We start from the raw sequence: 18,960 nt of genomic DNA on the forward strand, positions 1-18,960 counted from the left end.
TTCCGAGCACAATTCACAGTGTTGGTGCTGACATTTAAAGCCCTAAACGGCCTCGGCCCAGTATGCCTGAAGGAGCGTCTCCACCTCCATCGCTCTGCCCGGACACTGAGGTCCAGTGCCGAGGGCCTTCTGGCGGTTCCCCCGCTGCGAGAAGCCAAGTTACAGGGAACCAGTCAGAGGGCCTTCTCGGTAGTGGCACCCGCCCTGTGGAATGCCCTTCCACAAGATGTCAAAGAGAAAAAACATCTACCAGACTTTTAGAAGACATCTGAAGGCAGCCCTGTTTAGGGAAGCTGTTAATGTTTAACAGACCATTGTATTTTAATATTTTGTTGGAAGCCGCCCAGAGTGGCTGGGGAAACCCAGCCAGATGGGTGGGGTATAAATAAAAAATTATTATTATTATAAATTATTATGGTGAGATTGTACACTTTTAAAAATATGAAGTATGACCACTTTTCATGAGTGGGTTTCATAAGGGTTGCAGCCAATGGATTCCATGCCTCAAGGAATAGATTTCTGTTCAGGCAGCAAGATGTCCCCTTTTTCTCCCTCCCCATCTGTTTCCCGGATGGTTGGGGGACCTTCTGGAGCAATTTGGGGTGGGTGGGTTACAAAGGGATTGCTGGGGGTGGAAGAGGAAATAAGGGTGAAGTCCTGCTGTGTGAATGGATGTCCACTTAAGCAATGCTGGATTCAGCCCAAACGTTTCTAAGGCAAAACACACCATGAGCCAGGGCAACTTTCTTCTTCATGATTATACCTTGCCTCATGGACTCCACCTCGTTTTCGGTGACGAAGCTACACAATGCTCTTGCGGAAGCTAAGCGGATCGCTCCGGCCTGTGCTGCTCTTCCTCCCCCAGAAACAGAGCAGACCATGTCGTGCTTCTCCAAGCGATCGAGAAACTGGAAGGGGAACATCAGCTGTTCTCTGAAAAACATACAAATGCATCCAGCATTATTGGCCCATGTAGTCCAGTTGTAACACCAGCAGTCAGGGAGACAGGTGGAAATGATCTCGATCAGTGGTTCCCGATCTTTCCCCACAAAATTGTGGAGGGTCTGGGTGGACCGCTTGATTATTATTTGCCTGTAGTATCAACTGTAATGCACCGTGCTAGATGCTGCATGGTTTATAATTGCATTTTTATCCCTCCTTTCACTATTCCCCAGCCACTCTGGGCGGCTTCCAACAAAATATTTAAATACAATGGTCTGTTAAACATTAAAAGCTTCCCTAAACAGGGCTGCCTAAAAAGTCTGGTAGCTGAATTTTATGGAATATATATATACATACATACATACATACATACATACATACATACATACATACATACACATATACATATACATATATGTAAAGGGGGGGGCCCTGACCATCAGGTCCAGTCGTGTCCGACTCTGGGGTTGCGGCGCTCATCTCGCTCTATAGGCTGAGGGAGCCGGTGTTTGTCCGCAGACAGCTTCCGGGTCATGTGGCCAGCATGACAAAGCTGCTTCTGGCGAACCAGAGCAGTGCACGGAAACACCATTTACCTTCCCGCTGGAGCGGTCCCTATTTATCTACTTGCACTGATGTGCTTTCAAACTGCTAGGTGGGCAGGAGCTGGGACCGAGCAACGGGAGCTCACCCCGTCGCAGGGATTCGAACCACCGACCTTCTGATCAGCAAGCCCTAGGCTCAGTGGTTTAACTCACAGCGCCACCTGCTTGCCTTTAATGGCAAACATAGTATGATTGCCAGCAAAATGACGTTAATATAAAACTATGTCAAATGAAAACTCCCAAGGCAAATATCTAAGACAGGCTCATTTGCAAAGGAAGAAAGATAACCAACATGACCCCCTCTCTCTCTCTTTTGCAGATCCACAGACAACAAACAAAGGAGTTTTGTTAAGCTTCTGGAAGGCTGCATTTGGCTGGGTGGGGAACAACTTATGCAGGCCTCTAAAGATCAGTTTCCAATAAGAAAACTGCAGCCTTCTTGTGGATTTAAATGCATTAACCTAGCCTTAGTTACAAACAGGATGCCTTTGGTCCAACCTGGTAGGGCTCTTGCATAAATGGCACCCAGAAGACTCCTCTGTTCCAATCTGTGCCCAAGATTAACTAAATGAGGTGCATTGTATCTCTGAAATCCTGGCTTGATAAATGGATTTGCATCATCACTCTCTCACATTGCATGGAACATTTTCTCACGTGGAACAATCCACTTGGTGATAAAATGAACAAACACAAAGCTTCAGATCAGTTTCAAGGTGGCCGCAGGATTCAGACTTGTATTAGGTGCTACGACAAAATGAGACCATGCAGACTTCCTATCCAGTTTGAGTGCAAAAAACAAAAATAGAAGGTGATAGAAGGAAATAGTTTAGCCCAGGAGAGAAACCTTTTAAAAAAAATTTAACATATTTATGTCACTCGTTCAGCCATAGTCTAATTGTTTACAAATGCTTTTGACTTTGGTGTTTTTCAGCACAATCCTGCACTCGGGGATCCCAGGTTTTATCAGGTGGCATGGAAGAGTCTCCAGGTCAGATCTCTTTAGTCCATCATCTTCCTGGAAGTCCTCTTGATGGCCGGTGCTCAACTCAAGACATTTGTGATTTTGGTTAAACAATGGCATAAGTATTGATGGTATACATGTGCACATGTAATACAACCTCAATCTTTAAACAAAAATGCAATCTGAAGAAACTAAGAAACCTATTCAATTCATATCACTACTTTCCTCTCGAAGTCACCCAGGGCAGCAGTCTTTGCTAAGATCAGACTCGCTATAGTCTTTCTTTCAGCAACATACCCCCTTGAATTTTTTTTAAAATAAAATAACTAACTACAGCAAACGCTGACTTAGTTCACTCACCTGTCCTGCAACACTGGAAAGTAAAGTGTATAATTATCTCCATTTATAGTAATTTTCCCACTTCCATTGTCATAGACCTTAACGGTTGCTTGTGCTGTCTTTCTCCGGCCTTGAAAAAAATAACACACGTTTATATTTAGCATCTCAAAAAATCATACGTGACATGCTTATCATGGGAAAATCCTAGTAAAAAGTGAAATTCTCTCATAATAAACATTATTTATTCCAAGTTCATCACACAGCATTCTTTCCTCAACTGCAGTACTGCCCATGTTTCTTTTTCCTATGAGGCAAAGTTTCTATTTGTAATGTAACAAAAGCTATTTTATCCATCCTAGGGCCCAATACTGATTTAGTTGCCTAAATTTGTTCCGGAATGGGAAACAACAAAGACTCCATTTCATAGCCAATAAATAGGGACTGTTATTCTAGGTATTGGCCACTGAGTGGGTTCTGATGCTCCCTGTTTATATGTGGTTGCTAAAATGATACCAAGGAAATTTGCATTATTATTATTATTTATTATTTAGCTGCTGAGAAACCCAAGGGGTATGCCTAAGCCCTGAGATTAGTATTATTGTCTTACGGCAGAGACACTAGCATCTTTCAACAGCAAAGGCTTTATACACATAATCTCACTCCATCCGCGCAAGTAGTTGGTATAAAAATACTGAAAAGATTTGAATAAATTGAAAAAAGGGATAAACAGCAAGAACAAAAATGTCTCACCCCATTAAAGAAAAATGGGACATGGTGGATAAAATATTCATATTGCCGCCATTGCTATGAATATTTCTTTTCTTTTTTCCTCCAGTAGAGGGAAGCATACTCTGAGAATTCAAAATGGCAGCCAGCATCTTCAACAGAGAAACTGGATTTTGATAAGATAAATAGTTAGTTAGATCCAGACCTATATAACGTACATGGAGAATTATTCATTAATAGTGACCCAAAACTCTGTTTAAGCATAAATACTTAGCAGCTCGTCTCATTTACTTCAAATGAAATAAGATATGCTTAAAGCCATAGGACTTCAGATAAAGTGATTTTTAAGGTTAGCTCAAAGTTTTTAGGGCAGTGAGATTTCCCCAGCTGTTGATTATTGTTGATTAATTTCTGTTTGATTTTACAGTTTTTAAAACTTTCGTAAGCAGCACTGAGAACCGCGAATGCAATGGAATGGTAGGATATAAGTATTTTAAATAATAAGTATGAAGAAGTGATGGACCTGAACCTTAAGGCAGCTTGTTGCGAACTGGGAAGAACGTTTATCAATGAAGAAACAGCACATTAGCACAATCAATGGCTGTGTTCATACATTGTGGTAATTTATAGCTAATGCTTTACTATGAATGTGCAGATGCACACACACAACACCCTTCCGCTAGGGTGAAAAGGAGCACCAAACCACAATCCCCGACGGCATTACTTCCAAACTAGGGATCATGGTTTGTTCAACTCCAAACCAACCCTGATTTGAAGCCAAGCTTTTTCTTGGCTTCAGATCATCGTTTGGAGTCAAACAAACACAGCTTGTTACAATCCCCAGTTCAGATGTATTGTTAAATTAGAGATTGAGGTATGTTGCTCTTGGTATGGGATGAGCAATGGAGGAGCAATCTCTGTGTTCACAGTAAAACAGTAACTGCGGCTTACTATGGCATGTGGACAGGTCATACATGGGACTATGTCTATGTTTTTAAGACTGCAATACCATATTCACTTTCCTGGGAGTAAGTCCCACTGAACTCAGGTGCAAATTGTTTTGATCATGCCCATTATGCATTTAGGGATGTAAGAAAATAAAATGATGCAATCTACTACTGATACAGAGAATGCTTTCAAAAACGAATTCCTTACTATTCTGTAGAGGTTTCAGATAATCTTTACACATAGGATACTGAAAATCTTTAAACAAAAGATTATGCTTTTCAACAAATACCCGTATTTGTTTGATTAAGTCTCTTTGGTATGAAAGTATCACCAGCATGTTTAGAAGATTCAGCCATAGTCTATCATCTTTCTCAGCATAGATAAACAGGTAATATTAAATGGAAGAATTAACACACACACAAGCCCAGAATCTTATCAATCTGAGTCACTGTGGTGTTGTGAAAACTGGGTTAACAACAGGTGAAATTTGAACAGCTTTGCTTGTTAAGAAAATAAGGTACTGAACTAGCCCAAATGAACTGTCAGGTTAAAAAAAAACCCCATAAATGAGAAACACTGCTTAATAGATACAGTCACAATGCACTGTATTCTTTTACCATTAAACCAGGTGTGAATACAACCTGTGTGTTTACTCAGAAGTAAAGCCCAGTGACTTCAATGGGACTACTATGTGCCATTTTCCCACATACGCCTGCCTAATTGTTATTTGCCCACCCAAGGAAAGCTGCTAATGGGTCCTTATGCCCTAGCAAAACAGTTTCATGAAACAAGTACGACAACATAAGGCTCTAGTTCACATTTCACCACAAATCTTGGGGCAGCATTCCTTGGTTCAATGTCATAGGGGAATAGGAAGTTGCCTTATGATCCATCTTGCATGGACCTCTGGTCCATCTTACACAGTATTGTCTACGCGTTGATTGGCAGCTGCCCTTCAGAGCTTACCTTCCAAGTCCTGGACTGCAGAATCTGGGACCGGGAGCCGTGTGACACGGGAAGTTGCGTTGACGTAACTTCCGGTGTCGTTTTGTTCTTCTATGGGAACCAAAAATGGCTGCCGGCGGCTTCAAAAGTCGCTTTTACGCATGTCAGGAAGTGCGTCGACGCAACTTCCAGTGTCGCTCTGCCCATCTATGGGCACCAAAAATAGCCACCGCCGACACCGGAAGTTGCGTCTATACACTTCTGGACATGCGTAGATGCGACTTTTGAAGCCGCCGGCGGCCATTTTTGGTGCCCATAGAAGGGAAAAATCAGAAAGAAAAAAAATGGCCACCGGCAGGAGAAAATAACGGAGAAAAACGGGAGACGAAGTGATACGGGGGACCACCGGGAAAAGGTACGAAGGTGATATGGGGGTTTCCCGGGGGAAACGGGGTACTTGGCAGCTATGCCTTCAGAGTTTAAGACAAGAGGTGCTCACAGCACTATCCGGAAATGCTGGGGAATTTGAACCTGTGTCCTTCTGTACACAACGCAAATGCTCTAGCCCTGAGCCATGGCCCTTTCCATGAGTAGACAACCAATAAAATACTAGAACATATTTGATTTCTCAGGTCTACCAAGAACTACCCCTCTCTCTACAAAGGAAAAACAAGAACAAAAAGTTACCTTCTGCGGTACTGAAGGCCAGGCCCTGCTCATCATACTGTAGGGGTTCTATGTTCTGCTTTTTGGATTGTACAGGTAATTGCTTGCGGAATTTTTGCACATAATCATCTTCAATCTCATGGCATGGCATTGCTACCAGTTTTTCTAGCAGTTGAATACACCGTGAATACTGTAGACAATAAAAAAATATCATTAAGGGATAGGGGTGCAAGTGTAATTGCATTTGCCAACAACTTCTATTTTTACATGCTTGATCTTTCCAGTTCTGCTCTTATTGATAACTTTTGACAGGATGACACTTCTGCATTTGCATGCTGCTTTCAAAACAACATGCAGATGTATCATTTCCTATGCGAATAAAGATACCCAATCCTTTTTTTTTAACCCTAGCAACAAATGAATCCAGAATTCAAAAAAATAAATACAACCAACCTCTTTATAAGACGGGATTACCACATTAAAATGAAGTTCATCTTAATTTTCAAAGAAATATTGTGCAGGCCTCAAAACAGAATCCAATTCTTTGATGAAGAGTGGCAAGAGGTAAGCTTCCCGACTCACTTCAAACAAGTTGGTATGTACATTTAAATGGAAATAATTTTATTTTCCTAAACGCCACTTCTTAGGTGATTATATTTCGTAATACATACGGAAAATGTGCATCTACGCCACTGGCTGTTCAGTCGGGAGTTACTTTAAATGTTTATAATTTTCTTTTTAAACCAAACAATCAAGCTTCTTAAAAATTCAAGAGATACTTGACTTAAAGGGCAACCTCTTGAAATAAATTATCCTTTGCTACTGTGTGCTTCGCTCCCTACATCTTGAACATGTGATTAGAAAGTAAAACGCCGCACTGCTAGTACATGGTCTTGTTACCAAGGCTTATCTGAAGGCAACAAGAAATTTAAGAAGCAGCTGTAAGTCTTTCACACACTGGCACACATTTTTTGTGTCAATGATGAATGCTGTATTGATGACCAAGATCTTAAATACCTGTTGCCACAAGGAATAAAGAACATAATTAATGGGGGTGGGGCAGAAGAGAGCGTGACATAATGGAGATGCAGGTAATTATTTGTACGGAGTACCTGATCTCTCACCAGGTAATTTTATTACAAGTAATCCAACTGGCAGACGTAGCAGTATTTGTTTGGCATAAGCCCTCTTCACTTGTTCCTCTCCACACAATTATAATCACAAGGAGAGAGGACATAGGGCTGCAGCCACTGCCTTTGGGGTCACACACCATCCTTGCCCCTCCCTGCTGTCTACATGTTTTGGAGAATGTTGTTAAACAGAAGCCTGCTGAATGCCCATAAGCACTTCCCACCAAGCGGGGAGAGCCTGAGGGCGTGACAGGCTTTCCCTTTACAAACACCCCCTCTAAAGTGGGGAGCAGTGGGGAAGGCAGGACCAGCAGGGGACCCGATAGTGGGGTCAGGGGTGCAGCCCTGCACGCTCTCTTCACACAACTACCATCACACGGAGAGTAACAAATGAAAATGCCATCCCAGGGTCCCCAAAATATTCTGCATATTACACACTTACACACACACACACACTGTTGGACATTTGTTTAACACCACCACAACATGCATGGGATTATATAGAGCCATTATTATTTCGTTTCTGCAGTGTTCTTGTTGATTTAATGTTTCTCTTAATAAAGAAACTCTTCATTATGGAGTTCCCTGCTGCACCAACACTGGGAGAAGTAAAGTGCCTTCCAGGTCTCTAACCTTTAGGTAGTACTGCCCCCCCACCTTGCTTTTAAGCTTCCAAGTCAGCAGGCAGCAGGGAAGCTCACAGCATAGGCAAACAGTGGCTCTCCAGACGTTTGGGACTACAATTCTCATCATCCCTGACCCCTGGTCCTGTTAGCTAGGGATGATGGGAATTGTAGTCCCAAACACCTGGAGGGCCAGAATTTACCTATGCCTGCTTTAAGAGCTTATTTTGGGATTTAGGAAACCAACCACACCCTCTCTGCATATTCCCTGCTTCCACAAACCTTGAAGCCTGTTGCCAGAGTGGCCAGGCTCATGGGAGATAAAGCAGTGAGAAGTACAGTGACGAGCCAATCCTCCCGTTTTCCAAATAACAGAGTTCGTTTAAGGAAAACAAATAGTGATTAAGAAGAATGCATATTAAAATTAAAACAAACTTAGGATCTAGCTAGCCTTACACTTTGAGCAAGCTAGGAAGTTCAGTCTGGAATATGCATGACTCTTTGAGATGTTTCAATGAAGCCAAAGGGGGGGAAAAACACCTTAGGTGGCAGAGGGCTGGATAGGGAAAGGCCAACCAATGAGGAAGAGACCCGGGACACCAGGAAGCAGGTCAAATATACAGGGGACCTTTGCAGATGGATGCTTGGGACAATTATCACTTTGTTCAAAGAGGGGAAGAAGTTAAATTGGAAGGATCTCCTCTTGAGTTGCTGTCAGACAACTAAAGAGAAGTGCTGCTTGAGAGAATCCATTCAGTCTCTCACAATTTTAGTGAACAAGTTGTCCAAATGTGGCTTACGTAATTTGTATAGGAATCAATACAGATTCTTCAATATGTGTGTTTATGTGCACGAAAGAGACCAAGTACATGAATAATTCCTGTCTCCAAGGAAAAGATTTTTATTTTTTCAGAATTCTTAAAGAAAAACCCATGTAGCTGTTCCGTTAAAATACAAGGTTCATTAAATAAAGGAGATTAATTACTCACATCTTGATCTGACAGTTTTTCCACTATCATTTCTTCCAATTCCTCTTTAATCAGCCATCTGCTGCCAATCAGGTTTCTGTTTAAAATATCACATATATTCTCTTTTTAACTAATCATGCAATTAGACTAAGATTGCAAAGGGCCACACATACAGTCACACTTCATTTGGAAATATACTTGTCTTTTACTTTGAATAAGTGAAAGTTACATTCATAAACTTTCTATTCCCAAAAGCAAAGAGCAGTAGCTCCAGGGTCGTAATTTTACTTTATTAACAAGTAATATTTCTAAAGTGGTTGAGAGTTACAAGTCCGGCCATCAAGTTTAGTTGAAAGGCAACTTTCAGCAGCATTCTAATGCATATGCAAATCAGCTGTACCAGAATGAAATTTAATACACAAGATTTCAAAAAACACAACACAAAAGACCGCAAACATAGCTAGAAATAGTATTTCATCTTCCCCATAACTCTTCCCTTCTATCTAGTGGTAATTTCAGGGTGTGAAGCACTGAAGTAGAAAGGGAATTCTTCTGGGATTTCAACACCTTATCTAGATCAGCTCTGGTGCAAGACAGACTGACCAGTTGCTGGCCAGTTGCAGAACACTCAGTTCCTGGAGGGATGACGTGCATCAAAAATAGCTGCGGTAAGACACAGTAGGGGCAGCATCAGTAGGGGTAGCATAGGATTGGATTAGCCACACTTCGAAAACAAAAATAACTATCCCACTGTCTTGCCATGTGCTGCAGGCAAAAGAGAGACCAGGCATTCTCTGGTGGTGTTTGTTTCATACATCTTGTATATCTCCACACGGTGGACAGCGGAAAGATGAGCACCCCCTGGGCTTGGTGCCGTTCATTTATCAGCTTGTTCCTCTGTCCTTTAGGCTGTTTACTTTCCTCCTGTTCCTCTCATGCTTACTTTTCCTGAGCGGCATTATCTTTTATCCCTCATTCTACCTCTTCGCTTCATTTTTCAAGAAGAATTCTGTCTCTTCGTGATAAACCTTTCCCTCCAATTGAAGTCTATTGAAACCTTACCTTTCACTAAGGCCACGTACACACCATACATTCAAAACACCCACTCAAAGGAAAATAATCCAAAAATTGTTGGGAGCGGCAGTTTACCCCGCAAAGAGCTATAGTTTCTGGCACCCTTAACAAGCTATTCTTGGGGTGGGTTTGCTTTAAATGTATGGTGTACATGCAGCCCAAACCTAGTCCTAACAAGGGGTGCTGCTGTTGTTGTTTTTTGGAAGCCTTTTAACCTTCTTGTCAGGGATTTCAACAGTCACTGTTTTCCCAGCGCTCGGCTTCAACTTCCTCCTCCAATTTCATTTTCTTTTGGCCTTCCTAAACCGCACCTTGGATAAGTCTTCCTTGTACCACCACTCCAAGTAATGGCTCATCCTTTGGTACCAGCTGGTTCTCCTCAGCAAACGATTCGTTTCCTGAAGGTGTCCCAGTGCCAATTCAGTCTGACATATCTTGGCTCTGCACACAATCATTTGGATGACGATCAATCCAAGGCAAAGAGGGAAGGCATACAGAGGAGGCTGTCCCCCATGAGGAAATCATTTCTAAATGTGAAAACAAAGGAAAGACTGTGGAGAATTTCTTTGGGGGCTGTTACATTCACCACAGGGATACTAGCAAAAGCGACATGTGCAGTTTCAACTCTTAATCAAGGAGGTGAAAGGCAAGTCTCTCTCTCAACACTGTGTTTGCTCTTCATTCCTGCTCTAAGTTCTGCTCTTTTTCCAAGCCAGGCAAAGTCTTTCCCCACAGACTCTTATCACTCACTGTATGAGCTACCTCTGCTTTAACTTTGACTCATTCCTAAAACCTTTCACTTCATCCGTCTCCCTCATATACCACTGAAAAGCTTACCTTTAAGAAAGGATAAACACAATAAAGCCGGAGTACCTATCAACTCTCCACTCCTCAATAGTCTCCTTTGCTTACCTCCCAATTCTCACCTATTTCAGACCATAATGTATTGACACCATTTCCTCCCACCACTGCTCCTGCTAGTTAGGAATGATGGGAGTTGTAGTGCAACAACATCTGGGGACCCAAGGTTGAGAAAGGCTAGCCTAGGCTAATAATAACACATAACATGATATATCTTGAAAATCTTGTTTGAGAACTGCATCTGCATCCCTCATCCCCAACATACTTTTATTATGATCACAAAGAGACAACTTACAACTGGGATTTGTTCTCAGGCGGTAGTAATCCTTGAGCACGGATTCGTTCTTGGTGTTCCTCAACACGAAGTAGCTTACCATACAATTCCTAGAATAAGTACAAGGGTGAACTCGACTTAAAACCTTCTGCTGAAAATTTTGGCATCAAGTATCAGTTAGAAGTTCAACATTAATGTCTCACAACTAATCTGTAGAAAGGACTCTATTACGTGAAAATGGAGACAATGTACGTACTTTTGTAACCCAAGAAAATCCTTAATAAAAACATTTATTTTATGTGTGTTAGTTCAACTGCAAGAATACAGTACCACAACTCCCATATTTCCCCCCCTGAACTGTGTTACAAAGGGGCATAGCACATACCTTAACTAATTTCAGTTATAACAAACCATAGTGACCAGTGGTTTGTCTGTAGTAATAACCAAAAGAAAAACAATGTAATTCTTCAAACAATCCAGGCTCTTTAGCTGTAGAATCACTCCATTTAAGCCAGGACACAAAAGAATAAGGACGTTTACCCGATCACAACTTCCTAAAAAGAGGTTCTGATTGAGCACTCAACAATGGTGTATCTGTCTCTAAACAAACCATAAATGATAAGCCGAGAACAAACCTTGCCTTCCAATTGTGGTTTGTTTGGAGAGAAACAAACCACAAGTCCAAGTTGCACATAATGGTAAATCGGCTGTTGGTTTGCTTCCTCCCAGAACAGCAGTAGCAAGAGCCGGGGAGTAGCACACTATAAAGCAGCATGCTGCTCAATCATATAAAACCATAGTTTGTTGATTTATTTTCAATTATGGATAAAATTTTAATGTTATGTGTAAAGGAGGCCCGAGTTTGTGAAAACCTAATCAAGAAAGATTATGTCAACAGGGGCAGAACTGATTCACTACATTTCTTGGCTTATAAGAAAATTATTCAGTATACAGCTGCAAATAAAATGTTTTTAAGTGTGTTTTAAGTGCAATATACAATGTGGCACTAGATGGCAATGGTAAGCCTTATGAAAAATTCATTGTGTTTTTAAAAAACACTTTTAAAAAAAAAACATTTTCAGAATGTTTTCTATATGTGTGTAGATTCCACCTTTGAATCAGGTTCCAGGAACTGATATACTTTCTATTACATTCTTCTCTACGTACCAGCAACCCAGGCAATTCAGGACCTTTGGAAGAGGGTGGGATAAGAGATGGTCTTGCCCATGTAAGAAATACAACACTGCTGACTACCCTTTTAAAATGGAAGCTTGTCACATGAAGCTAGCCAAACCATAAAAATTACAGTGCACACTGGCACATCCATCTCTACTCTTCTCTATAACAATCTGATAGCAGGCTCTGAAAACTTCCTTCAAGCCTATATGGCGGAAGATTACAGGTTGCTATGTCCCATTATCCTTGCGAGGTCCTTCACTCTTAAGATTGGTAATGATGCTCTACATGGATGGAAAAAGAGGAAGATGTTGCTTCACTTATTGTGTTAGCTGGAATTATAGTTTGTTCAAAAAGCTACATGGCCACTTTACTCCATTATGATTCTAACCACATGGTGAATTGGTCGTTTCCCATTTGTAGCCATGCAGTGAACAAACGGTTACCTACACTTGGGATTTGTCTTCTAGTTTCTCAGACTGAACATTTGCACACCAATATGTTTTGGAGCCCTTACCACATAACCTCTCTAGTTTCAGAGTCTTCAGCTTACTATGCCTGGACATGAATCTCTGGGTTATTTGTGGGGCATAGGAATCCGTTCATTTCCCCCCCAAAAAATATAGTCCAGCCAACCACATGGTCTGAAGGATGGTAGACCGGCCCACGGCTGAAAAAGGTTGCTGACTCCTGGAGGTGATAATAGCCCACAGAATATTGTATAGCTGCTATAGCACCTCAAAGGATGGGCATTTTCAGTTCACCTTTGGCTAAATGTATTTCGCCACCCTCACTTATTTTCTCAAATATAGTCTACATGGGGGGGGGGGGGGAGGAAGATAACCTAAAGAGTTTTTATCTACTGACAGGGTACATTGTGACATGGGAAGTTTTACTTGCTCATTTCAGATCCCATTTCCTTCATTCCTCAAAACACTCTGGCTGTTCTTAAATTTTATTGATGTGCATAGCTATAAAGGAAGGCATGTGCAAAATTATTTGCAGGATAACAAATCAATGGACAGGATAATGATGCATGCTATCTTGCAACGGTATAAGAATCTGAGAAGCATGTCACCCGGCAAACGTTCACATCTGAAACATTTCAGAAAGGAATTCTTGCTTCTTCAAAACGGATAGGTGAAGATTTAACTAACAGTTTCCAGAGGCAACAGCAAAGTCATAAATATACATGCCTATATCCCTTACAAATGTGGCCATTATGCAGTAGATTTTATAAGATACTTGTGAGCCATATATATATTGTCATAAAACAGGAGGACTGCATCCTCGATCTTGTCAATTAACAAGACAGGCAGTTTTAAACAAAGCTGTTGCTGAATAGTAAGTTAAGAGCAGGCACCAGGCTACTGGATCTTTGAAATATATCTTGAACAAACATAGTAGGTTATCAGCATCATCAATACATTTAGACTTGGTTCTCTTGCCCCCAGTCTCAGAAGCACTGGAGAGAGGAAATAGGTGGAGTTCATATGCAACCAATATCTTAGAATGCCAGACACAGATTCTATAAGTTGGAAAACATCCTTCTGGTCTGTTTTTGTATTCTGTTTCTTAATTTGTTACATATAGCTGTACATATACGACATAACATGTTTGGGTTTTCAATGCCTTTCTAAACAAGCCAATGGTGCAACCTTGTAAAAGATGAATGATATTCTGAAGACTTCTAGTACAGCGGTTCCCAATTAGTGGTTCGCACAAATATAAGAATTTAAGGGGTTAAGACATTTCAGGATGCAGTTGAATCTGCAACTAAAGAAACCATTTACATCCCAAGGCAAACTCTTTTCAACAAGCAGAGAAACAAAGATGAAAATGGGAATAGAAATGCTAAAGTAATAATAAGCTTTAACATGTAAGCAGCATATGAAATGGAATATACAAGATGGATGGTGGTCAATGTAAATGCTACAAGGAAGCCTATTCATATGGCATCAGATAACCTATATAAATGACAGGGTGGTTGGCTCAACTGAAATAAATAACTGAAATATGACAGTAAAGCAAATGGTAATGGACACATGTAGGCAAAAATGTATTTTATCAAATTTTTAAATACTGCAAATTATAAAAAGACCATGTGCACAAGATGCAGTAAAAAAGTGAAATTATTTTACATTTACTTTTTAAAGTGACAGTTTGGCACTTAAGAAGTATCTCTCTAATTTCCATTAGCCTGTGATTCTCATCTTTAACACCCTTACACATGTTTCACATTTCCTAAGCAGAAGATAGGATGAATCCTATTCAATGAAATGATCCATATCATTCTTTTTAATGAAGACATCTCTAAATGGCCTGACACAACTTAAGTAAATTTACAAATATCCTACAATGATTACATTTCTGTTTGTCAAAAGGATTTCGTGTGCAGGAAGATTTTAATCAAGTGGTGAGCACAGCTATTCTTTGAAAAGGCCGTGTGTCTCAGGAAAACCTCACATGCCGCTTTCAAAAGGCAAGCAATGGGTAAAAAAGAAAAGTTGGGCGTCTTGTAATATTTTTTTTAATTTCTTCATTATGATGGAATGCAACAAAACATCTTGCCCTTGGCTTGCTCTGTTTCAGCCAAAACAAATGCAAATGGCCTGTCAGATGACAGCTGCTTGATAAGGCTCCTCGACAAGACCTGCATGCTTTACTTTTTCCCGTGAAACTTGGGATGAAAGGCAGAAGGCAGGAAGAGAATTAATGTAGCATACAGTCTAAAGGCAATGCTACAACCGTGATTAAGTAGAAAAGCTAAAAGGCACAGATTTTCCACAGCCTCTCTGCGTGCAACCCATCCGTGTAACAAGTTGACAGGCCTAGCGCGTCAGCTCCATCATCCTCTCCGACAGCTAAAACGCAGCGCTGCATCCCTTTTCAGAGAAAATTTGCGTCTGCACCATGAAGCGTTGTACATTATTTCTTAGCACTGCAGGGGGCTCAAGTCCATATGGAACCTTCACAAATATTACCACAGATCAAACCAGCAGCGTTTCGAGGCAGATTTGACATACCTATTTAAATGAACAGTAGGGGTCCTCAGGCTGCCTCAGGCTGTGCAGGAGAAAACCTCTCTGGAAAGCCTACGCTGCAGCTCCATTACTCAGCAAAGACACACTCTACATTTATCATTCATTTCATTTCTGCCAGGGCAAGAAGCTCATTTGCCCAAGGTCAACCAAAAGAAAAAATAATTCCTCTCTTCTCCCTCTACAGAAATAAATGTACCTGACAAGTGGGGATTTTGTCCTTTGGGTGTGTGGAGTACAAACACACACCAGATAATTCTAAAATGCACAGTAAAGCCATGGTGTTTTTTTTGTTTTTTTTACAGAGGAAGTCCTCTAAATGGTACTGCAACCAGAAGCAGATACCAAGGGAAACAAGAGTTCAACGGCATCACCAGGCAGAAAAGTTATCAGATGACAAAAATAAATAAATCATTTCTATAACGGAACTTCAGTACACAATTCATTCTACTAGAAGATTCTTCCACAAAGTCAGCGAATCAAGTTCCACAAATAGACAACATGCATCAAATACTACCGTGTTTCTCATATTATAAGACACGTCTTATATTTATTTTTTCCTCAAAAAAACACACTATGGCTTATTTTCAAGGGATGTCTTATTTTTTTCCTCCTCCTGCTGCCGCGGCCGGCATTGCTGCTGCTCCTATCACTATGTCTTATTTTCGGGGTATGGCTTATATTCTTTGAATGCTTAAAAATCCTGCTATGGCTTATTTTATGGGGATGCCTTAAAATATGAGAAACAGGGTATCAATATGTTGCTTCTGTAGGAAATAGGTTCAGAGATTCTTTAGTGATGCCCTTCGGATATTCTTGGGACTCCAACTCCCATCAGCTACAACTTGCATGGCCAATGGTCAGGAATGATAGGAAATGTAGTCCTGCTATATCTGAACGGCACTATATTAGCTACCCACGCTTTAGTGGATTGTTATGTAGGAGTCACTAGAAATCACAGTATGGGCTCAACTAAGAATTGCCTTGCTGGACTGACCAAAATCCCATCTAATCCAGAAATTCAGCTGTGGCAAGCTAGACAGATACACTGTTTCTTAACATGGATGTCTGATGCCTAGCAATTACAGTTAATAGGCATGGAGAGATGTTTCCTCCTACTGGGTAGTGTTTGACAGTACTTGAACAGACTTTTAATCTACCTACTAATTTTTACAACTGCTGATAAATTTCACAAAAAGCCTTTCTGTTAATCCCATGCCCATACTTCAAAGGTGTCATTTTCTTTTGGACCTGGGGAAGGAAGGGACTTGTCTGTAAGTTCATAAACACCTGTTCTTAAAAGAAAAAGAAAAAAGGGGGGGGAGGCAGCTGCAGACTTTATTTACCATACTGATGCAGGACAATTGCATAAAATTAAAGCTAGATTTCTTACAGCTTACCAAACAAAACAAGTCAGATGGGAAATCAGCTCACTTGTTTAGTGACCACCTAAAGTGTGAAGTGAGATGTGCAAGGGCAGCAGAAAAAAGGAAAGAAAGGACAAGTAAAAGTACTAACACAACAACCACAATGTTCAGGCATGAGGCTTAGGATTTCTACCACTACCAATGTTCACGTCCTAACACAATGCAGTAGTGGGCAACATTGTCTACCTAGATTTGTACCAGCCCCGAGTCAGTGTCAAAGGGGATTTAGATAACCGAGAGCCACAAAGTACCCATGATCTATGGCAGGGGTCCCCAGACTTACCGAGCGGCGGGCCGGTGCCCGCCGCGCCGACCGCGCGGTGGGCCGGACTGCAGGGGAGTGCGCGCGCAGCGGGCCGGAGGGCGGGGGAGTGCGCGCCCGTGCGCATGCGCACACGCACACGGGCGGAAAAAAAATCGGCGAAAATCGCTTGTGCGCATGCGTATGGGCCTCCCCCGACCCGGAAGTGCACCAGAAATGACCTCTTCCGGGTCGGGAGAGGCCCGTACGCATGCGCACAAAGGATTTTCGGCAATTTTTTGCCGATTTTTCAGATCGCCGCTGCGCCGCGCGCCGTGAGAGCGGGCGGCGGCAGCGGGCGGCGGGGGTCGTCGCGGGCCGGATTGGAAGGCCGATTGGGCCGCATCCGGCCCGGGGGCCGTAGTTTGGGGACCCCTGATCTATGGAGAGGCTGTTCTTTGTAGCCTCCGAGTAAGTGGTTGAGGCTAGTGCTTTACTCAGGGCCCAGATTTTAAACAAAGCAATGTGAACTCTAGTGGAACGCATACCAATCCTCATGTTTGAAACGGTAGGATAGCTGCCAGTCAAAACACAGCACTGGCCCCTTGCGGATTTACTGTGTCCCCAAATGTCAAGCTATTACACGCAAATGTAAGTTAAAGCTTTAAACCTGCTTCACACATTATCTAATACGGCTGTCTGTAAGAAACGTCTAGTCACCTTCTGCAACTTTCCTCTCCTTCAAGAATACTGTACATTTTTAAAAGGATTACCGTATGAATTTGCCTCTGGTCATCTTTGGTTGGTATTTTACTTATCACAGCCTGAAATTCTTTCGTAGCAAGACCTGTTTAATAACTGTGGGGGAAACCAAAGCTAATAGTCATTCCTTCCTTTGGTAATGAGTTTGCCCTGAGAAAATTACGACAAACATGCACATTATGCAATAGGTGACCCTTATTTTGGTCCACTAGAAAAAAAATATTAGATAACTTACATGCATTACAGAATAATAGGACTGCTTGCCAGTGTAAAAGAGAAAGTGAAATGGGCGGCCATCTTTGTCCCACTGGATTGCTTAAGGAAAAGAAACAAGGAAACAAAAGTAATGGTAATTACAGATGTCTAAAAAAACAAACTACAGTTTAAACAGCACACTGTTCAGGGAATGCCAGGATATTCTCTGTGGTTAATTTTTTAATAAAAAGACAACGTTGGCACCACAATCTCAACTAATAATTTATCCCACTGCTTAAACACGCTAAGGTTATGATCCTGTCTAATATGTGACAGTTCTTCACTCTAAGCTTATTACCTCTCAGCCTGGTCTTACTGGTCACAGAAACTAAGCATTTATAGAAATATCTAGCATATTAAAAATGCACATACTACCTCAGCCGTATCTATTTGCAGCTAAATATGCTTATTTCTATAATATAGCCCAATACTAGCTCCCACTGATCTAAACAGAACTCGCTTCCAAGTGTTCATGCTCTGTATTGCAACCTCAAGTCGGCATCAGGCACATTTACACAGGGAATTATAGCAAAGCACACACAGAAGAGAAACCAACAAGAATGAACTGGTATGAAAAGTGCAGCTCCAGATTAGATAAAGATATACCAGCAATATAGAGCTGCAACTGCGGCAATAGGCTGTGGTCAGCTCTTTTAAAAACATATACTGCACCCCTCAATCTAAAAAGTCAAGATATTTAAGGACCAAGATTTGTGAACCTTAAGGATAAGATGTAAACACTGTGATTAGTGACTGCAGAAAGCTTTAACCACCACCTAAAAGGTAAAAAGTTGTGGAATTCCACTGTCCCAATATTACTTTTTCATTGCAGTCGCCAATAAATTTCACGATCTCTTTGGTCAACTGAGAAATGACCATAGGAAGATTAAAAGAAGAGCAAAATAACAAATAAAGGAATCACACAAATATGGCCTGGGATCCAAAGGGCCTGGTAAATTATTCTGCATACCCAAAGAGGATTGAACTTGTTTTATT

At 41.4% G+C, this 18,960-nt stretch overlaps 1 protein-coding gene across 1 annotated transcript in view; it reads right to left on the minus strand.

The window, feature by feature from the left end:
- MRPS9 (mitochondrial ribosomal protein S9) overlaps positions 1-18,960 on the minus strand; it is a 37,607-nt gene that overhangs the window by 349 nt on the left and 18,298 nt on the right. Inside the window, exons 5-10 of the mRNA XM_035115472.2 lie at positions 17,945-18,024; positions 11,084-11,172; positions 8,875-8,950; positions 6,154-6,322; positions 2,869-2,977; positions 764-933 (exon numbers count right to left, since the gene is read on the minus strand). Coding sequence (XP_034971363.1) covers positions 764-933; positions 2,869-2,977; positions 6,154-6,322; positions 8,875-8,950; positions 11,084-11,172; positions 17,945-18,024 — 693 coding nt within the window. The remainder of the gene's footprint in view (positions 1-763; positions 934-2,868; positions 2,978-6,153; positions 6,323-8,874; positions 8,951-11,083; positions 11,173-17,944; positions 18,025-18,960) is intronic.

The sequence above is a fragment of the Zootoca vivipara genome, chromosome 4 (genome assembly GCF_963506605.1).
Source record: "Zootoca vivipara chromosome 4, rZooViv1.1, whole genome shotgun sequence".
Lineage (NCBI taxonomy): Eukaryota > Metazoa > Chordata > Lepidosauria > Squamata > Lacertidae > Zootoca > Zootoca vivipara.